Raw genomic sequence first — 20131 nt, 5'->3', positions numbered from 1 at the left:
GTTAAGCTACTGCCTTCGGCTCGGGTCATGATCCTGGAGTCCCGGGATCAAGTCCCGCATCGGGCTCCCTGCTCAGTGGGGGGTCTGCTTCTCCCTCTGACCCTCCCCCTCTCATGCTCTCTGTCTCCCATTCTCTCTCTCAGATAAATAAATAAAATCTTTAAAAAATAAATAAATAAATAAATAAATAAATTTCAATAAAATTAAAATAAAGAATTTCACTAAAATATTTGTGCCATTGTTCAAAAGTCACATTTGCAATCACTATTTTAAATAGTGCCACTTAAATTGCTCAGGCCCTAGAGGCAAACAGACCTGTCGCAGTAGTTGGAGATCTCTTGTAAGATGACTCTGTCAATGCAGACATAACAGGGCAAGTTAATGTGTAACCTCTTAGTCTCTTCCTTACTTCTAAGAACTATTTGACACATTAAAGAATCCAGCTTACCTGCTTCCCACCAGCCCCCTGTATTCCATAAAGACGGATGTTGTATGAGCTGGAGCAATAAAAGAAAATTTCTGAACCCATTTCTATTGGACAAATGTCAGTCAAAATATGTCCTTCCCTCTTCTTACCAGCTTTTTGACTAGTCTGTGCTTTCCCTCGGTAGCTGGATTCATTCTAAGCCTGCTCAGGAAATCTATGGTAGATGTTTTTGCCTAGTCCAAGATGCCCTGGGTTTGCACTGGCCTGGAGCTAATCAGACTTCATTCCCAGATTGATTTTTGGATCGGCCTTGGGTCTTTGAATCTCTGTGCTGTATCTGCAGTAGCCATCCAGGATTAAACTACTGCCCTCCAAGGCCACTCAGATTCAATCGATTCAACGTGAGCGTAAAAGGTACTGGTTACAACAGAACTTGGCTTCCCAGCAAAGGTGGGCTGAATCACTACAGAGTCGTATCAAACTAAATCACCTTCTCTGAGATATGTGATCTTACAGCTTATGTGTACTTGCCTTTTTTCTTTTTTTAACATAAATGCTTTGAAGTATAGTCGCCATAATTTTTGTTTCATTTACACAACTTTCCTATAACCAATGGGCGGAAGGGGTTAACTCAGCAGGCCTGGGTTGCTCAAAAAGCTGCCTGTCTTGAGGACTGGCCTTGATTGGCTCTGAGGTCTTGGGATATTCTGCCTGATAAGAGTGTTTTTGTATGCCTGAGGCCTCGGGCCATGCTGTACCAGTTGGACCTTATAGCTTACCCCGACGACAATGTGATTTGTGATGAAGGCTTGGTTTGGCTGGGGCTGGGGGTGGAAAGGATGGAGGCAGGGTAGCGGAGGTCAGTTACACAGACACTGCATGCTCACATAACTGACCCCTCATAAAATCCCTATACACAAAGGCTCAGCTAGGCTTCCCTGGCTGGCCACACTTCACATGCGTTGTGGCACATCACTGCCGAAAGATTTAGGTTCATCCCCACGTGATTCCACTGGGAGGGCACAGCTGGAAGCTTGTGCCTGGTTTCTCCTGGACTTGGCCCCACGAACGTTTGCACTGTCCTCGTTTTTGATCTGTAGCCTTCCTCTGTCATAAGCCACAACCATGAGAGTAACAGCTACTCTATGAGTCTCCTTGGAGTGAATCATCAAATCTGAGAGTGGTCTTGGGGTCTGCTTTCATAACCAGTATTTTTATTTTCTTTTAAATAAAAACTTACCTTGTACTGGATATCCTGGAGGATTTCAGTCACAGCCTTCAAGCCTACGTGCTCTTTTCCTATCTGCAATACATAAAGCATAAACCATACCACAACCATCTTTAAATACTTTGCTTTCATCCAAAAGAACTAACAGAAAGTGAAGCTCAAGTCTACCTGAATTTCCTTCTCAGGGAATAAGTAAAATACCTTTTCATTAATAACCAGGTCAACATCTACATAGAGAAATTGAAGTTGTAAGAGAGGCTAGTACAAGAAAGTATTAGTTCTTGGGGCGCCTGGGTGGCTCAGTCGGTTAAGCGTCTGCCTTCGGCTCAGGTCATGATCCCAGGGTCCTGGGATCGAGCCCCGCATTGGGCTCCCTGCTCAGTGGGAAGCCTGCTTCTCCCTCTACCACTCCCCCTGCTTGTGTTCCCTCTCTCGCTGTGTCTCTGTCAAATAAATAAAATCTTAAAAAAAAAAAAAAAAAAAACTTAGCTCTTAGACATTTTAAAGAATTCATTCTAAATTCATCTTGCTGTGCACAGATTATCACCCACTGTGCTGTCTGCAGTCAACCCCTGAACACTGACCCCCGTGCCGTCAAAAATCGCGTATGATGTTTGACTCCCCCAAAAACTAAACTACTAATAGCCTACTGTTGACCAGAAGCCTTACTGATAACAATAGTTAATTAACATGTATTTTGAATGTGACATGCATTATATGCTCTATTCTCACAATAAAGTAAGCTAGAGAAAAAATGTTATCAGGAACATCGTAAGAAGGAGAAAATACATTTACAGTACTGTAAAAAATCCATGTTTAAGTGGACCCATGTAGCTCAAAGTCATGTTTGTTCAAGGGCCAACCGTATATCAAATGATAGAACACTGCAATGTAAACATTTCAAGGATATTTCTGAATTAAAATTGCTCATCACATTCCAAACCCTTTCATTTTTGCCTCTGGCATTCTAGATCATTGTTATAAAGATTGTACCTATGCTGGGGACGCCTGGGTGGCTCAGTCAGTTAAGTGTCTGCCTTCGGCTCGGGTCATGGTCCCAGGGTCCTGCGATCGAGCCCTGCTGCATCGGGCTCCCTGCTCAGCGGGGAGCCTGCTTTTCCCTCTCCCTCTGCCCCTCTCCCCACCGCCCCCACTCGTGCTCACTCTCTCTCAAATAAATAAATAAAACCTTTTTTAAAAAGATTGGACATAATCGTATAATCACCATTTTATTCTTAAACATATCAGAATATGCTGTTCACAGATTTCTACTTTAAAACATTATATATCATTACACATTTTTAGTGTAAAAAATGCTCCAAAGAATGTGAGGTTTCAAAAGAAATTTGACATTAAGTATTCTTGACTTTAACTTTAAAAATTATAAACGCCATCTGATTTCCACTTTTCAACCGGGTTTCAATGGTCCATGATAATGGAGGACAGTTAACAACAGGAGGTAATTTAAAATCTGAGATAAACAGTGTTATCATTTGCTTTTTCTCTTCCGCACAAATTTGTGCAGGATGACCTACAGGAGCTAGAAAAGCTGTCAACATGTCCACATTCCCGGTTTCTCGCCATGTGTACCACGTGAGAAATATGCCAGGTGAAAGGGCATCAGAGAGCAAAGAAAAGAGACAAGACACTTACATAATCTAAGATAGGCCAATCGGTTCAAAAGAGTCAAGACTTCAACTATTTCCCAAGTGTCTGCCATTCCTCAGACAGGCTTTAAAGATGCAAAATGAATTCTCTAAAGTTAAGAAAATAATACTTCAGGCAAGCGCACGCGTGAGTGCAGAAGCCTGGGCCCGACCTTCGGGGCAACCGACCTCCCTTCGCTGTCCTGGTTTAACCGTGAGGTAGCATTCGGAGGACTACGCCTCCATTGGTTGGCGTGTTTTCCTTTCATGCATCTCCTGTCAGACTGTAACTCTTGGAAGAGTCCTTATCTGAATGCTGTAAGGCCACATACTGTAGTGGTTCAGGAACAAGGCCACCTACGCTGGAGGCCGGCTTCTGGTCCTGTTTTTAGCTGTAAGCAAGTTTACTTAACCTCCCTGTCCTTCAGCTGCCTCATCTATCTAATGGGGGAGGGGCGGGGAGGGAGGATAAAAGTGATAGGGTTGAAGAGAAGACTACAGCAAAGACCGCAGAAGAGGACATGGACCGTCCTCATTCAATTAATATGACCCATTATTACCCTTACTCAGAATGCCAAACAGCATCAAATACAGTTTTTACATATATTAGCACTTAACTCTCACGGGCTCCTTCTTCCATAAAGATTCCGTACTTTATGGGCAAGAGTTTTAAATCTGCAACAAACTCCAGCTATTACTCCATCTCTTCCCTTTCCTTCTTTGCCAGATCTCTGTAGGAAGAGGTGATAACCACCAAACAGCAAGTATAGACGCTACTCTGCACAGCCGAGTCCCCCAAATCCTCGAGCAGTCCAGGTGACAACACAGCCTGGTGCCAGGAGTCTGCCAAGGACCACAAGACCCATTACCTCCTTACCTCTCACCATCCAAAAGGCAACCCGTCAGCCCTGCCCGGCCCTGGCCCTGTGCTTTTCCATTTCTCACTCGAACCTCACCTCATTTCCGTTGTGCCCTCTGCAACAGGCTGCCACCACCTGCTGGTCTGTGTGAACCCCTCAGGGCTGCTCAAGGCCCAGCTCTCCCGGGCCTTCCGAGTGGACGCTGTGCAGTCTCCCCCAGAGACAGGGCTGAAAGCTGTGGTCAGTGCCCTGCGGGTACCCTCCGATGCATACTCTGACCCATAGGCACAAGGCCGTCCTCCGAGTGGACCATCCTCCTCAGATACTACCATGCTCTACTTGTGGCGAAGTTCAACTGTCGCCAAGTTTTTTAAAAAACGACCCACTGGTCACTCCCCTGTCATCATCACCTCCTGCTGCCACTACGGAGGACTTCAACTCCCTGGAATGCGTCTTCACCCCTCAGCCCATGGCTATCAGCCCCCTTCCACCTCAGCACCCATCCTGAGAACATTCCCTGAATTTGTTTCACTCCGAAAACTTCAACTCCGAAGACCATTCCCTCTGACCCCAGCTTCTCATCCATGCAGCTTTTTTTTTTTTTAAAGATTTTATTTATTTATTTGACAGAGAGAGAGAGACAGCAAGAGAGGGAACACAAGCAGGGGGAAGTGGGAGAGGGAGAAGCAGGCTTCCTACGGAGCAGAGAGCCCGATGTAGGGCTTGATCCCAGGACCCTGGGATCATGACCTGAGCCGAAGGCAGACGCTTAACGACTAAGCCACCCAGGTGCCCCCTCATCCACGCAGCTCTTACTCTCTCTTCTCTCTCTCCCCATTCACTGATCTGAGGAGCCACGGCTCCCAGGAGCATCTTGGCTTTGTCTCTTTCCCTTCCTACCTACTGAATGACACCTCTCCAACCATCCTCAATTCTCTAATCCCTGTGTCCCCCTAAATCATCCACTCTGCAAAGAGATCAATGCAACAATTTGCAAGAATTTCCTACTCTTCTACTTGAATAGAGAACAATCCACAAGATCTTGTCCTGCACCATCTATGATGTTCAGTCATAAGTGGGTCTCCCACACTGACTGTCAAGTCTATTACCATTCCCCTCCTGGGCTATTTCAAAACCCAATCCCACACCCATGCTTCCCTTGCTCTAGAAATAATTCTGCTTGGTATGTCTTAGAGATAATGAAGGTCATCAGGCATGAGGTCCTCTAACTTCCTGCCTTTCTTCACCTTTAAATCCATCCCATTTCTACCCACTCTTTCTTCCTGACCCTCTGTTTTGGAGAAAGGGTGGGTGCCTGGTCTCTGAGGTTAGTCTAGCCACGAAAGCTCTCCATCCTGCATCCTCTTGTCTCCTCCTCTTATACATCAAGTATCCCTTTTTTGCCAGTATTTTTAAACTCTGCATCTGCACTAGTGCTTTTTGCTCAGAATAAAAATATAGGCAGATCTCAAAATGAAACAAACAGAACATTCCTGTACATCAGCATGAGTTATTACCCCATCTGTCTTTCTTTTCTTGAGCCACACTGCTTGAAAGGGAAACCTACGTTCACTGCCTATGCTGACCCCCTCCCATTTTCCCACTCCTCCTGCCGAAGTGTGAGAGCCCCAGATGGACTTCAGTCCCTCTCCTCTTTGCTTCGGTGGACACTCCTCATCAGTCCTCCTTTCCTTCATGAAATTCTGCTCTCAGTCTTTCTGTAACTTTACTCTCTCCTAGATAACCAGAATCTCTCCTCACAGCAAACTCAGGGAAAGTTAGAACCAGTGCGCATGCTCGCAAGCTTCCCCAGGCCTACAACAATGAGCTTCTTCCTGGAATACTGATGCTGGTTCCCAGAGTCCTGGCTTTCAGCCTAGTGCTCTATTAGTCCACGCCACCTGTCCTATGCTAAGGATCAGTTAAGTGAAAATATTCTCATATTTAACTCCATTCACAAATATTTGTTGAATACCAACTCCAGAGATGAAACAAACATGCTTACTTCCCTTCTAGAAATGACTGCTCAGGTATTTGTATTATTTTATTTCATTCTTATTTTTTAATAACAAGACACTGCCTTCTATTTCTATTGCCTCAACTTCTCAAATTTGGGTGCTTTATTAACTTTTTCAGGTTACAAAAATGGACTTCAATAGTTACTACTTTAGTACATTAGAGATTATCAAAACATTTTTACCGATACCTTGGTACCGTAATTTTATTCTACTTATACAATGCAGTTATAAAACAGAAGAAATACAGGGCCCTGCCTGTTAAAAAAAAAACAAAAACAAAAACAAAAAACCATGAAGTAAACAGTGAGAAGGTTCATTTAAAACTGTAAGAATTTGCTTTTAAATTCTATGACGTGTCATACTTTCAAGATACTGATCTTAAAATATTAAAAGGCTAAAGCCAGATGGCAGCTTCCAAACATCAACAGACAAATACCTGAGAGAGAAATTTATAATGGAAAACTGTTGTGCTTAATAATACTATTGAAATATATACGACACAAAAAAGGCAGGTTTGTGAAGGCCCCGCTGTCTCCGGAAAATTAAGTTACTAACGATCACTGGGCTAATGTGACGCTCAGGTACCACGTTCTCCAAGAGGCAGCCGAGAACCACGCAGAACTGCAGTTACAGCAGTGGTTTCTGGTCTTGACGGTGACACCAAATCTGTGTGTGTCTGTGACCAGTGACTGACCTCTCTGGCCCTTGGTTTCTCTTCTGTAGGATGGGGAAGGGGAGAGCAGAGTCTCCTCTACCTCTTAATCTTTTAGGACATCCAACAGATGACAAGACAAAGTTAAAAAGATCCACGGGGGAGACTAGATTAAATTTTTACTTTTGAAAGTATGTAGTCTGAAAATTAATTTAATTAATTATCCTGTGCCCACCACGAGCTCAAATCTGAACTTTATATTGACTGTATCCACCAAGATCTTCGCCAGTCTTATTTCATCAGTGTTTTTCTATCGGACACTTCAAATCAACCTGGAATGAAAATTATTAATAACAAAGAGCTAAAAGAGTCTACTACATGATTACATCATCGATTTTTCTTCGATTTCACAGCAAGCCAGCATCCAAAAACATTTTCTAAAATCCTTTTTCATTAATAAAATGAACTTTGCCTTCAGGAGACATCTTCGACATCATTTCTCCAAAGACCCTGAAGGCCAGCTGGAAGAAAATGTCTACTGACTAAATGAACCATCTTCTACCGATGACTATGGCTGCCCTCTTATGAGCCAGAAAAATCAAGTGTTCTCTTTTCAAATTACCTGTGTTCTCTGCACAGGAGTTTTAAAAAGTAATAAAATTGAGAGAGCACACAAAATATTCTGCAAAGGAATCAGAAATAAGCATCCCTGAACAATACAACAGTCACGGCAGGGGATGATTTACCTGAACAAACAAAGCAATGATGGCAATGCCATGTGGCTTCCCCACGGCCTCATCAATACTGCCAAACAGGGTGGAGTTCCAGTGGATCAGATGGAGCTGGGTAAACAACACACAAGTCGCCTCGTTAGTAATGCATTTCTAGTGAGAACCACAAAGACAGACCAACTTCTGCTTAATTGTTATCTGTTACATCTCTACAGTACCACATGCAACAAAAGTATCCCAAATAGGCACACACAGACCACTTCTTTAATCCAGGTTCTCTGCAGGAGTTCCTTTCTTCTTATTTCTGAACAGAGGCAACGCTCAGTGGGTCGCGGCCTCTTGAGTTCCACTTTAGTGCTAATCAGGAGCACATCTAAGGACACTGGCAGATTGCACATTGATTTAGTTGCTTTTCCTTAAATGCCATCCCCTCTGGTTCTCGAGAGGACAAAACTTCGGGTCTGGGCACAAACACCAGCACTCATTCCAGGTATCAGTACCTGCAAAATCACATACTGTGTCACCTGGTATTTCCATCAAAAATAAGACAAAGCCGGCCTCAAATTCTCAACTCTCTCAGGATATACAGAGATAGCACCCTGTAATGCTGCATCTTCTTAAAGTCATGGTAATATAATGAATGTCGATGTAGAGCTCTAAAAGAAGGCCATCTCCTGCACCGGAGATAAAATTTTATCTGTGAAGGAATGACAGACAATGCTCTAGAGGACTCCCGCACTCCTGGCTTCATAAAGCTTTGTAGCTTTCAAGTTTATCTAGAATATGTACTTGCTCTTACACCACTGATAAAACACTTGCAAGAAGCCAAATTCAATTCCCCGGTTTAAATCAAATGCCCACTGAGGTTCTTAGTAAAACAGTAGCTAGGTAAACCTTCTGCCTAGAATGCTATCTTCATCATTATAGCTTTTAATCAAGTTATAATTACTTACCATGTTAAAACCCTGTCTCGTTTAAAAATCAGTTCTGATCCAAAAGGACAGAGCTAAAATTCAATCACGATGTCATTTTAGCATCCATATTAAAATGTGAAGGCAAATCATCACGGGAATAGTCATCAATTTGCTTTTTCTACCTGCTGAGTTTGTCCTACTAGAATTCAAGATTATAAAGCTGACCGCTAGAGGGAGGTAATGAAGTCCTCTGCCTATAATAGAAACGGGAACCGAGAAAAAGACCACATTCAAGGCCAAGCTAGGACAGACCATGAAAAACCAACATGGACCACGACTGCCCAGTAAATGCAACTGTCAAGGCACTGCCTTTGAGAAAACAATGCTCTATAACGTTTCAATTAATAATGAAAGACAGACCAATTTTAATCTTTCCTCTTCTGGCTCCAACAATAGCTGAAGTCCCAGTGGTACAGATAAGTGTACAGTGTACAGATAAGAACCCACTGCCTTAATTAAATAAACAAAGAAGGCCCAAGGTTGAAAGCTGTTTTTATTCGGCAAATTACAGAGTTCAAATGAACGTTTTTTTCTCACTTCTCATAGCAACGTTACAGAGTATTTTTTCTGAAACAAAACAAGCCAAAAAAAAAAGGCTGGTTTCTTTTTGTGTTTCGCCTTGCCACTCCTTATAACTCAGCAACATCATGTACTCACACGTGATCTTCAACACCTGCTTCACGGTCTTTTTGTGTTTTAAAAATTGAGGGTCCCCACGCCGTAAGTGGATGCTGCACAAGGTGACTTTGTTTCAGAGAGTGAGTTTACAGTGAAGAAACGGGACAAATGCTACCTGGACCAGGGAAGCAAGATCAGCATCCACAGTCATCAGTCGTGTTGACAGCGTGCACCGTGGACAGGATGTGCTGAAAATGACATGTTACCCCCGTGGTCTTCCCCCCAGTAACCTATAACCCCAGTCTAATCATGAAGAAAACATCACAGGGATCTCAGTAGAGGGACAGTCTACAAAATACCTGACCGGTACTCCTCAGGACTGTCAAGGTCAAAAAAAACCAAGAAAGCCTAAGAAAATGTCAGTGACAAAAGGGGCCTAAGGAGACATAAGAACTAAATGTAACATAATATCATAGGTGAGCTCTTACAACACAGAAAAGAAGTTAATTTAAAACTAAGGAAACTGAATAAAATTCAGACTTCATGAAGTACAGATTTCGGTCCACTAATTCTAACAAACATAATAACATGCTAAGGTAAGATGTTAATAACAGGGAAACTAGGTATGGGTTATATGGGAACTTCCTGGACTATCTCCACAATCTTCTAGAAATCTAAAAGTGCTCTAAAAAAAGGGAAATGTTGGCACCTCAGCCAACCCAAGCTAAAAACGGGTAATTGGAAGATCGCTAAGACTCTTATGTGACTAGCACGTAACACAGAATGAACTAACCAGAGAACCTCTACCACCTGTTGCTCCTTCTACCACCTAGGTCTTAGCGGGTCAGTGGCAGAAGGGATTTTTCCCTCACAGTCAACAAGGGACCCAAGACTGGGAAACACAGTCCTGTTCTGGTACTTACTGGAAACCCTCTTCGCTTGGAGGCTCTTGCTCTCACTTTAAGACCAAACATCATTAGAGATCCTCTTTCCATGCCTTTAGAACGTGGTTAATTCAAGGACCAGGCAAATTGCCAACACATTCTGGAAATCAGCTATAACCCAGCAGTAGTAACTTCGCTGCATGACCCACTAACGTAACGCTCCACATTTCTGCGGCCTCTCCGCTCCGGCTCACTCTGTGCTCCCCGAGCCCTTCCTCACTCCACCTGCATTAGTGTGCTAGGGCCACCATAACAAAGCCCCACAGACTGGGTGGTGCAAACAACAGAAATGTATCTTCTCGAAGTTCTGGAGGCTGAAAGTCCAAGAGCAAAGTGTCAGCAGGCTTGGTTTCTTCCGAGGGCTCTTTCTTCGTCTTGTAGATGCCTACCTTCTCCCTCTGACCTCACATCATCTTTCCCCGTGTGTGTCTGTGTCCAAATTTCCTCTTCTTATATAAAGACACCAGTCATACTGGATGAGGGCCCACCCAAACCACCTCATTTTAGCCTAATTACCTCTATAAAGATCCTGTCTCCAAATATGGTCACATCTTGATGTGGCAGGAGTTCAGACCTCAACATATGAATGGGGGGAGGGGAGGCACAATTCAGCCCATCACACTATCTAGCTCACCCTTTCCTCTCTCCCCACCTTAATGAAAGTTTTTTCAGATCTCGAAAGCTTGAATTATTCGTATTGACTTCTGCTCTCCTATAGCCCCCTCCTTATTCCTATCATCTTATACTTTGCCTTGTATTAGTCTTGATTCTATCTCATAAAGCAAAGCCATAGTGATGGGAAATTACCAGTGTATATGAAGAACTAAAAGTCCCTCTGAGGGTAGCTAGAGCGTATGTACGTCTAACTGTGACAGGAAAGATGAGGCTGGAAGTTAGAGGGGTTCGGGTGGCACAGAACTTTAAATTTTATCGTAACTGTATTTTGGGGAACACTAAAAAATATATTAGCACAGTGACTATTATTATTACTTATGCTGCTTACAATCAAATTTGCCCGTGTCAGTGTCTGTCCTTCTAAAGTCCTATGGCAGTATGAGGGTAGAAAAGAAGTGGAAGATAGACACAGGAGGCTGGAAGATAAGCTAGAAGGATATCACAAAAGCTCCAGCTGAAAGATCATGCCAGAGGTGCATGATGGCTCATTTCATGGGTCAACATGGCTAGGCTATGGTGCCCAGCTGTTTGGTCCAACACCGGTCCAGGGGCACCCGGGTGGCTCAGTCGGTTAAACGTCTGCCTTCAGCTCAGGTCATGATCCCAGAGTCCTGGGATCGAGCCCCGTGTCGGGCTCCCTGCTGAGCAGGGAGTCTGCTTCTCCCTCTGCCTGATCTGCCTGCCACTCCCCCTGCTTGTGTGCTCGCACTCTCTCTCTCTCTGACAAATAAATAAAATCTTTAAAAAAAAAAAAAAAAACACCAGTCTAGATGTTGCTGTGAAGGTACTTTTTAAAGATGTGATAACACTTAAGTCAGCAGACTTTTAATAAAGAAGATTAATCCCCATAATGTGGATGGGCTTCATCCAATTAGCTGAAGGCCTATGAGAAAAGACTGAGGTCCTCTGAAGAAGAAGAAATACTACCCCCAGATTATAACATACAAATTCTGCCTGAGTTTCCAGTCTGTGACCTGCCCTGCAGATTTTGGACTGGCCAGTTCCTGCGATCTCATGAGCCAGTTCCTTAAAACAAATCTTAGTTTCTCTTTCTGTCTCAGATATGTATTCTCAATATATATTTTGTTTCTCTGGAGAACCCTGATCAATACACAGGTTGTAGAGACAAATGAACAAGCAGAAAGTGTGAAGACAAATGAACAAGCAGAGAGTGTGAAGAAAATGGAGGTTTAAATATGAACAAGACTAGTAGCCATAGGAATAAAGCCAAAGGACTCTAACAATTAAAGTGACAGTATTTGGAATTTCCTCTCCTAAGCCTAAGTGGAGTTCCAGTAGGGAAGGGGGACAGAGGGACGAAACAATCCACAGATGATTAGAAAATACATACCAGAACTTCTGCTCATTTATTTCTGTCCTTTTTAAAATTTCAGTTTCCCTATGCCTCACAAAATAATTATATATACAGAAAAAGATCTAGATCAAATACATATGAGTGCGTGAATATAATTTATTACTGAATATGCACAATAGTGAGGATACGTGCTCCAAAATCCACTGAGGGACAAAGGAGTTTGAAAGGAAAGGCGTAGGACACTTGAGAACATGGTTTAGAAAATGAGGAAGCAGCCCATCCAGTCAAAGGCAGGCTTTGGTCGAGGTCCAAGCAGTTCTTATCAGTCTAGGGCGCTTGGAAGCTAACTTCAAAGCCTAACAACAGTAGACGCAGGCTCTGGGGTGTGTCTGGTCCGTGGTACACTACAGAGCGCAGAGGCGGGGATGCTGGGCACTTCTGCAACTCTATTGATAAATCCTGAGAGGCAACATGCTCCCACAAAAGGTCTCTGAGCTAGCAATGAAGTCCTGGATTCTCGGTTCGGTTCACAGCTCTTTAGCTCTGTGAACTTCTCAAGTCACTAACTTGTCTGAGCATCAGGATCTGTAACATAAGGAGGGCTGTGTCTTCCCAGCTGGGCTTCTTCACACCTCTCTCCGCCCGCCCAGAGTACTCTCTTTATTCCTAGATTTCTCTCACGGTTCGCGCTCATTAGCATTAATTATATGCAGGCAGCAAAGACACAGAAGCAGGGTGATGAATTTTGAGAATGGAGAGCAGCTTACTTGAGAGTGAAGCCCAAGTATTTAAATGCCCCTGACCGTTGCTAAGGAGTCAGGGGTTAGACGGCATTCTCGCTACGTCTGCCGCCTGGACACACGGCGGTCCCACTCTGGGCGCCGCCTCGCTCCGTCGGAGTCCGCGGGACTCAAGGTGACTGCAGGCAGGGCTCTGCCTCACCAAGGCCTTCTGGAGCCTGAGCACAAAGCACAGCAGGTGGCAGAGGGCCTGCCTCTTGCCCTCTGAACCCCCACTCCTGCTATGGCTACCAACAACAGTAGTTGAAAAAGAGAGAATTCTTCAACCCAAAAACAGGGCAGTTCTCCACTCTCCCTTCAGAGACTCGCCCTCAAAAGACAAAAGGTGTTGGCTTCCTCCCAACGTGGGCATGTCTGAGTAGAAGAAAGTGGTTTTCTCCATCAAAGCCAAGTCTTTCCTCACTTCTTACTGTTCTCCACCCCCAACCCCACACTGCCTAACCACGAGGCCTCAAGCTACGTGGCCTCATGTGAGTTAACAACGTACGTATTACGGAGAAATAAGAAAGCAAAGATCCATTATTCCTCTTATCAGCATCATGACCATCATTCCTTCCTATTAAAAGAAAAAAAACACCTGACCATTCGGTAACAACCGCAAAGCACCCTTTGATAGTTTCCGAGAAAATCTTGGAGCTTTTGCTGTAGGGCTCACAAATTCAAATTTCCTGCAATTGATTATGCCGCTCTGCCATTAGTACCCGTGAAACGTTAATCTTAATGTACTTAACTCACAGCGATTGATAAATTTGTCCAAAGTTATGAAACTGACAAGCCATAGCCTTATAATCACTTATTTGTCACCGAGAAAAGTAAGTTTGAAGATTTCATGGCAGCCTAACAGAAAGCTATCTTCAAGATAAATGAGGTTTATTATTAACATAAATAACACGACAGCATTAAAGTACAAAAGAATGAATCACGAGGAATGGAAAAAGCAGCAAAGGCTGAAAAGGCACTTATGACTCACAAACTTCATTCTCCAGCCCTGTGCACTCATTCGCACAAGTTCTGTGAAATCGCTTATCCTCAGATGCTTGATGGACAATTCCTTTCAAACGGCTTCATGTCAGCTCAAGCTGAGTATCGCTAGAACCGACATCAGCTCCCTTCAAAGGTGCCCTCTTACTGTCTCACCACAGAGCCCAACCTCCTGGGCTTGAGACCTTGACCCCCCCCCCAAACCCCTTTATCTCCAACTCACCAACGCCTTTCCTGGCTCCTAATTGTTTGCATTATAAAGCTCAACTGATGTCCATTTCATGCAGCTTTCACCACATTTCCTCTCTTCAAAAATGTCTAATTAAAATGTCCTACCCACACAAGATTAAATTTCTCTAACCCCATCCCTCCCCATTCTATCTCCAAAATACTCAAAACAAGTGAGACTCCTGACCATTCACAACACCCTCCCTATTTTGTTTATGTTCCACTCACTTGGAATGCCGTTCCCCATCCTGTCCTGAGACTTATCCAAACTTACCTATCTTCCTGGTCCTCGGCAGGCATTTGATAGACAGACAGACTGAAGACGCAGATGATGGGAGATGGAAACAGATACAACTTGAACCAACAGATACGAAGGAAAAGGGATAACTGGGGTTTCCACCCTGTATCACTTCCCAAAAGTAAGATGAGTTCTCTTGTAGAGAGGAGTTGAAAGTTACATCACAACAGTCCAACTGGTCTCCCGTGAGTAAGCAATGCAGAATGAAGAACTGCCTTAAGAAGCAAGGCTGACAGTACGAACTACAGGTATCTTTAGATATCTAGAGAGATAGCCTTACAAAGTCCGTTCATCCATGGATCCAGTCACAAAAAAGAGTGACAGAAGGGCAAAGACTGAGCTTTCAGAAATGGTGAGATGAGAGAAGGGAGAGTATCAAATATGCAGGAGGAAAACCAGAAAATTCCAAAGTCCTGTTTGGACAAAAGACAAAAATCCTTCTAGAAGAAATTGTGGTCAACGGTGTCAAGGCTCTGCAACAAAGCTACAAAGAAACAAAAGAAAATGAGGAAAGGAAGAGATTTGGGATTTATTTCTTTTTAAAGATTACTGAGGAGGCAATGCAATCAAATGAAAGCAGCAGGGGCAGAACATAAAGACGTTAGGATAAAACCAGCAGGGCAAGGCCACTCATCCAAGCAGGTGGGCAGGGAGTATCAGAAAACAAATCAAGAGGTAACTACAAGTGAGTGCTAAGTGATTTTTTTTAAATAAGGACAAACAGTATGCTTGAGTTTAAGTAAAAGTCACCTTTGCCTTTAGTATTCTTTTAATCTATTCTTTCAATGGACAAAAGTAAAACCTGAGAGAATCACAAACTGCTGTAAGTTTTGATAAATCAGAAGTATTCCGTGCACCTATGAACTCACATGCAATTGCACCTAAAAACCATTTTTCTGCCAAACTATAGTCATCGAGAACTTTCCTCTGAGCTGGCCCACTACCTATCATAGATTCATCAGGAAAAGATCCTGGTACCTAGGTCCTGATTTTTTGCTCAACTGCTTCCCTTAGTCCCAAAGAAATTCAACGATGGAGAGTTGCAGCCCATCTCCCACCAGATTCTGAGTTTCAGAAGCCAAGAATGTCACCTCACCCACGCTCCATCACACTCCAAAACACCCATTATCAGAGCACTTGGGAAGAGCTATGAAATGAGAAAAAGGAGAAGAAAAGATAATGTCTCGGCTACAGTTAACACAGAGATGGTTGAAACAAAGAAGACATTAAGTATTCAAATTTTAAAAAGAACGGGAACCTGGAAGTGAAATGTTTTGAGTAACAAAGTGGGAGCAATAATTAAGTGAAAAAGAGCAGAAAAAGCAGCCCCTCTCTACAGATCCACTCCTCCTTAGATGAAGCAGATAAACTGAGATTTAGAGTGTATTCTTTTCAGGTGCTGCTGTACTTTAAGATGTCATGGTCAACATATTATGCAGCTATTACTCAGAGAAGGACATCCAAGGTGCAGACAGATATAATAGTGACAAAGCGCTGTAAAGCATGAAATGGAAAATAAATTATTTGAAATTCTATCTCTGACTGTCACTTACTGGTCATGTTTGCCTAAACTTAATTATGTATCCTCTTACATAGGTAGAAGAAAATAGGAGGGTCTGTTAAGACATTTCAGAGCAACTTCATCTATTAATATATTAATATCAAAAGCTATTTATAGTGTTCTAAGGGTTCGGAATTGTCAATTCAAAAGGCACTGGAGTTCTCTGTAATTTCTAAAAAGATTTTTTTTCAAAGCAGAATGACCTCTTTGAATGCTAATTTCCTTTTGTTTGCTTTGATGCTGCTGTCCTCTTCGAAAGAGAGCATTTTAATACTGTTAAGGCTCTTCTCTCAAAAAAAGAAGCTTCCTTCAGGAAATTCACTAGGAAAGGCTGGAAAAGGCTTGTTGGAGCAGTCATGAATCAAAGAAAACAGACATATCGTTTTGAATTAATTTCTATTTAATGTAAGAGCAAAAGCAATTAAAACAAATTCTTTGACATTGGTTTCTTTGCTTTCCAAGAAATATCCCCCATCTTTTTTTTAGTCCCCTGTCTTATTTTATTTAAAAAAAAAAAAATCTGAATTGTGGGTTATGGGCTGCAATTAACTTGCCATAACCGAAATTCTCTATATTTCATTTGTTATTCTATAAAATAAAGGCGGCTAAGGGATGTCAAAGGGTCTTGGTGTTATAGAACAGAGGTCATGTATAGACCGCCTCTGTTTACTCTGTACGGTGAATCAGTAAATAATGTCTGTGTTCTTTCCCCACCGCCCCCAAATAAAAAACACATTTGACACGAGTTCTGAAAGGATGGCAGCATTCAATAAAACATTTACGGAGCACCAGTAATCCCTGGGCTTTAGTGTTCACTGCTTTCAACACTGGAAACACAAATACCTCAAATCCTTTTATAATACAGGATATGAATAAATAAAAATACAAAACTTCTAATTCAACAGAAGGAAAAGATGAGTGAAAGGGGTCAGTTGCAATGTAAATTATGGAGGATGCTTTGGGTGTCTGATTTTTTTAATGTGCTCTGATGTGTGACATTCTCCACCAGGCGCTGCTCATTACGAACATGACCTCACTTCAATCCTCACTATCTAATGACCTCTTCCTAATGACAGATGCTAGGACTGCCACCAACACCCCATCTTGACAAGAAGGGAACGGAGGCACAGAAGGCAGAGGAGCCCGTCCAGGGTCACACAGCTAACAAGCGACAGAGCCAGGAGGTGGCCCAGGCGGTGGGGCTCCACCCTTCCGTGGCAGCTCTGTACTCCCAAGGGGGAGGGCAAGAGAAGACCGATCAGGATCAGGGCAGCTTTCACAGCGTACTGTTCACACAGTGCGTGGAGGAATGACACACAACGTTCTCTCTCAAGACAAGAAAAACCAGGGAGAAAGAATGAAGGGTGTACAAACCAAGAAACGGCTAGTAATCCAGTCACGCTGTGCCTGATGCCAACAGCACAGGGTGCCAAGGCACACCTGCTGTGAATGAACACTTACTCACTCTGAGCTCCCGGGGGAACTACCTGAGCTCGAGGAGTCTCTGCTATAGAAGAGGGATCGTACTATCTACCATTTAAGGCCCTTACAAGGGCAAGAGATACAACATGGAAAGCTTCTGGAAAATGTCAACGAAGTACTGGCTAGAGCCAATGAGAGTGGGGAGAGGCAGGAGGTGCCAACAGAAAGATACTGTAGGAAAACTGCATTAAAAGTCTTGGAAAACAAAAGTATGCTCATCTACCTTTTCTTTTGGTTATTTTCTCATTATGCTGCTGAACTCACCTATTTATTGTCCTCAAGGTTAAAAGTAACTCCTAAGTTTTTCCATTATAGAAAGCTGGATCATTTCTATCAGAGTTGCAAAATTCAAATGCCTCTGGGAAGCAGGCCGATCAATGAGGGAAAGCACGTGATGAACAGGGAGGGGGAGAGCTAGGAAAAACATCCTCTTGCCTCTTCTCTTCTCATTGAGCATATTGCTGTTGGATGATCCTATACACTCCCAGGACTTCCCTGGCCATCTAGATGGCCATGATTCCAAAATCAACACCTTTCACCAAAATCCGCCCTGAGTCTATCTCCCTTTACTAAACTGCCTACCGAAATATTTTAAAATTAGCTTTTCATCATTGAAGTCCCTCCACCACTCCACAGAGCTGTGTCCCCCTCTTTGCTCCTAGCTCTGTTAACGGACCTAAACCAGAAATCTCTTTCATCATCTTCTTCCCTTACAAACAACCAAGAGGTATGTCCTGCCATTTTCTACCTCCTTAAAATCTCCCACCTCCATCCACTTGACTTATTCCCATGAGCAATTCCTTAGTTTAAGATATCTGTAATCTACTGCTAGAATTAAGGCCCAGGTCTCTTAACTAATCTCCATGCCTCCAAAGCTGGCATTTCAAATTCATTCCTCACCTTGCAGTTATATGGTGCAAATCTTATCATCTCACCCTCCTTAGGAAAGCTCATTCAAGGCTTCTTACTGCCCCCAGGGTACAGCCCACACTCTTTAATTTAATGTCTTTCTATAATCTTCCAAAGTGTGCCGGCTTTATTATATATTAACTGTTTCACATATGTTGGTGGTAACAATAACAGTAATAAGCTCTTTTTAGTAATAAGAATGCACATAGAACGATTTTAATTGGGCTTAAAATTCAACACTATTTCATTTCTCTGTAAAATACCTCTGTCAATTTTCATATTCCAACTTTATATACCTAATACATTGCCTCTTAACCTAATTTTCAGGAAATATATTTTAAATCCAATTACAGTATTCAAAATATTACAATTCACAATAAAATGCATTTATCTGAAAACGTTAAAGAAAATCCATTTTAATCCTCACTGTACCTGAAAAGGTACTTGTCTGTTAACACAGCACACTCAGAGGCTTTCACTTTTACTTTGTGAATTGCAATTATCTAGAGCAAAAATCAGAATCATTTCGGTAGAAATATGAGAAGACATATATCGTAGAGGGAAAAGAATGGTACTCGGTCTGAGTCTCAGCCATTACCGACGTACCTGGGGCAACTTATTTAACGCCTCTTGACCGGATTATTCAACTGAAAAATATAATAACATCTACCTCTAAGGGATATTTTAATGATTAAATAAGATATGGCACATGCCTGGTGCATGGGTGGTCTTCAGAAGTATTAATGCTTGTCTCCACAATTCCCTGAGGACTGCAGGAAAATGCACCTTGCATTAACTCCATGGACATGAGATAATGCAAGGGACATAAAACTTTCCAACAATAACAAAAATCTTGTATCCTCGAAATATTCTGAGAAGAGTGAACTCTGACAGGCTAAAGAAATAAATGTATACATAGAAATGCATGTCACAGATTTTCACAAAAACATTCCCCCCACCAATAGAGGAATGTCCCCCTGGCTCTACAACCAGATGAAAACAGAGGATTGCTGTAATCCTCAAGACAAAAAGCTCTGCAAAAATGTACACCTATGTTTTTCCCACAAAGTACTTCCTTATTTACATAAGTTTTGTAATTTACTTTAAAGTCGTAACAAACTAATCCAACTCACTTGTTGCTCAAGAGAGTTGCACAAAGAACCATTCTTCAAGCAAACTCACTAAACCACATCAATTCTAGTGCTAACCGAAGGGGTACCATGTTTCCCTGAAATGTGTTAAGCCTCTCCTGCTAACACAGAAGCAATGCTACAGGGAGCCAAATGCGAATCAAATTATTTTAAAAGGGCTTCTAGAAAGCCGGGTTTTAACCTACTACTGACCTCAAACATGGAATCCAAGTTTCTTTTCAATACCGTGACAAGGTAAAGTATCACTTTGCTTGATTGAGATGGAACTTGTACCAAAACAGGTCGGGTTAAAAAAGGTCAAACTAGGAACAGGAAAGGCATGAATGGGTGTGAACCAGAAAAGGCACAGCAATTCAGATAGGAAATTTAACCTAGTTTATATGGCAGCGCACTTCAATTTTGTATAGCTCACACTGACTTAGGGGAAAAACATTTCTAAAACAAGATGATCACACTTGGCACATAGTCCAAAATGAATCATCACCAATGACCACAGTGCTCCCAATGTTCAGAGGGCAGATATGGGAAAGCCAATTAGGAAAGGAGACCCTTACCTAGGGCTGAATTTGCCTACCGATGGGGCCTGTCTCTCCAGGACTGACCAGAGTCTCTGTTTTATGACACTTACTCCCC

General features: G+C 42.7%; 1 protein-coding gene across 3 annotated transcripts in view; it reads right to left on the bottom strand.

The window, feature by feature from the left end:
* Window positions 1-20131, bottom strand: part of CA8 (carbonic anhydrase 8) — a 91813-nt gene that overhangs the window by 40306 nt on the left and 31376 nt on the right. For all 3 annotated transcript variants that reach the window (XM_078072361.1, XM_078072362.1, XM_078072363.1), the window contains exons 4-5: window positions 7578-7673; window positions 1668-1730 (exon numbers count right to left, since the gene is read on the bottom strand). In XM_078072361.1, coding sequence (XP_077928487.1) covers window positions 1668-1730; window positions 7578-7673 — 159 coding nt within the window. The remainder of the gene's footprint in view (window positions 1-1667; window positions 1731-7577; window positions 7674-20131) is intronic.

The sequence above is a fragment of the Halichoerus grypus genome, chromosome 5 (genome assembly GCF_964656455.1).
Source record: "Halichoerus grypus chromosome 5, mHalGry1.hap1.1, whole genome shotgun sequence".
NCBI classification, from domain to species: domain Eukaryota; kingdom Metazoa; phylum Chordata; class Mammalia; order Carnivora; family Phocidae; genus Halichoerus; species Halichoerus grypus.
This window is presented reverse-complemented; position numbering and strand designations above follow the sequence as displayed.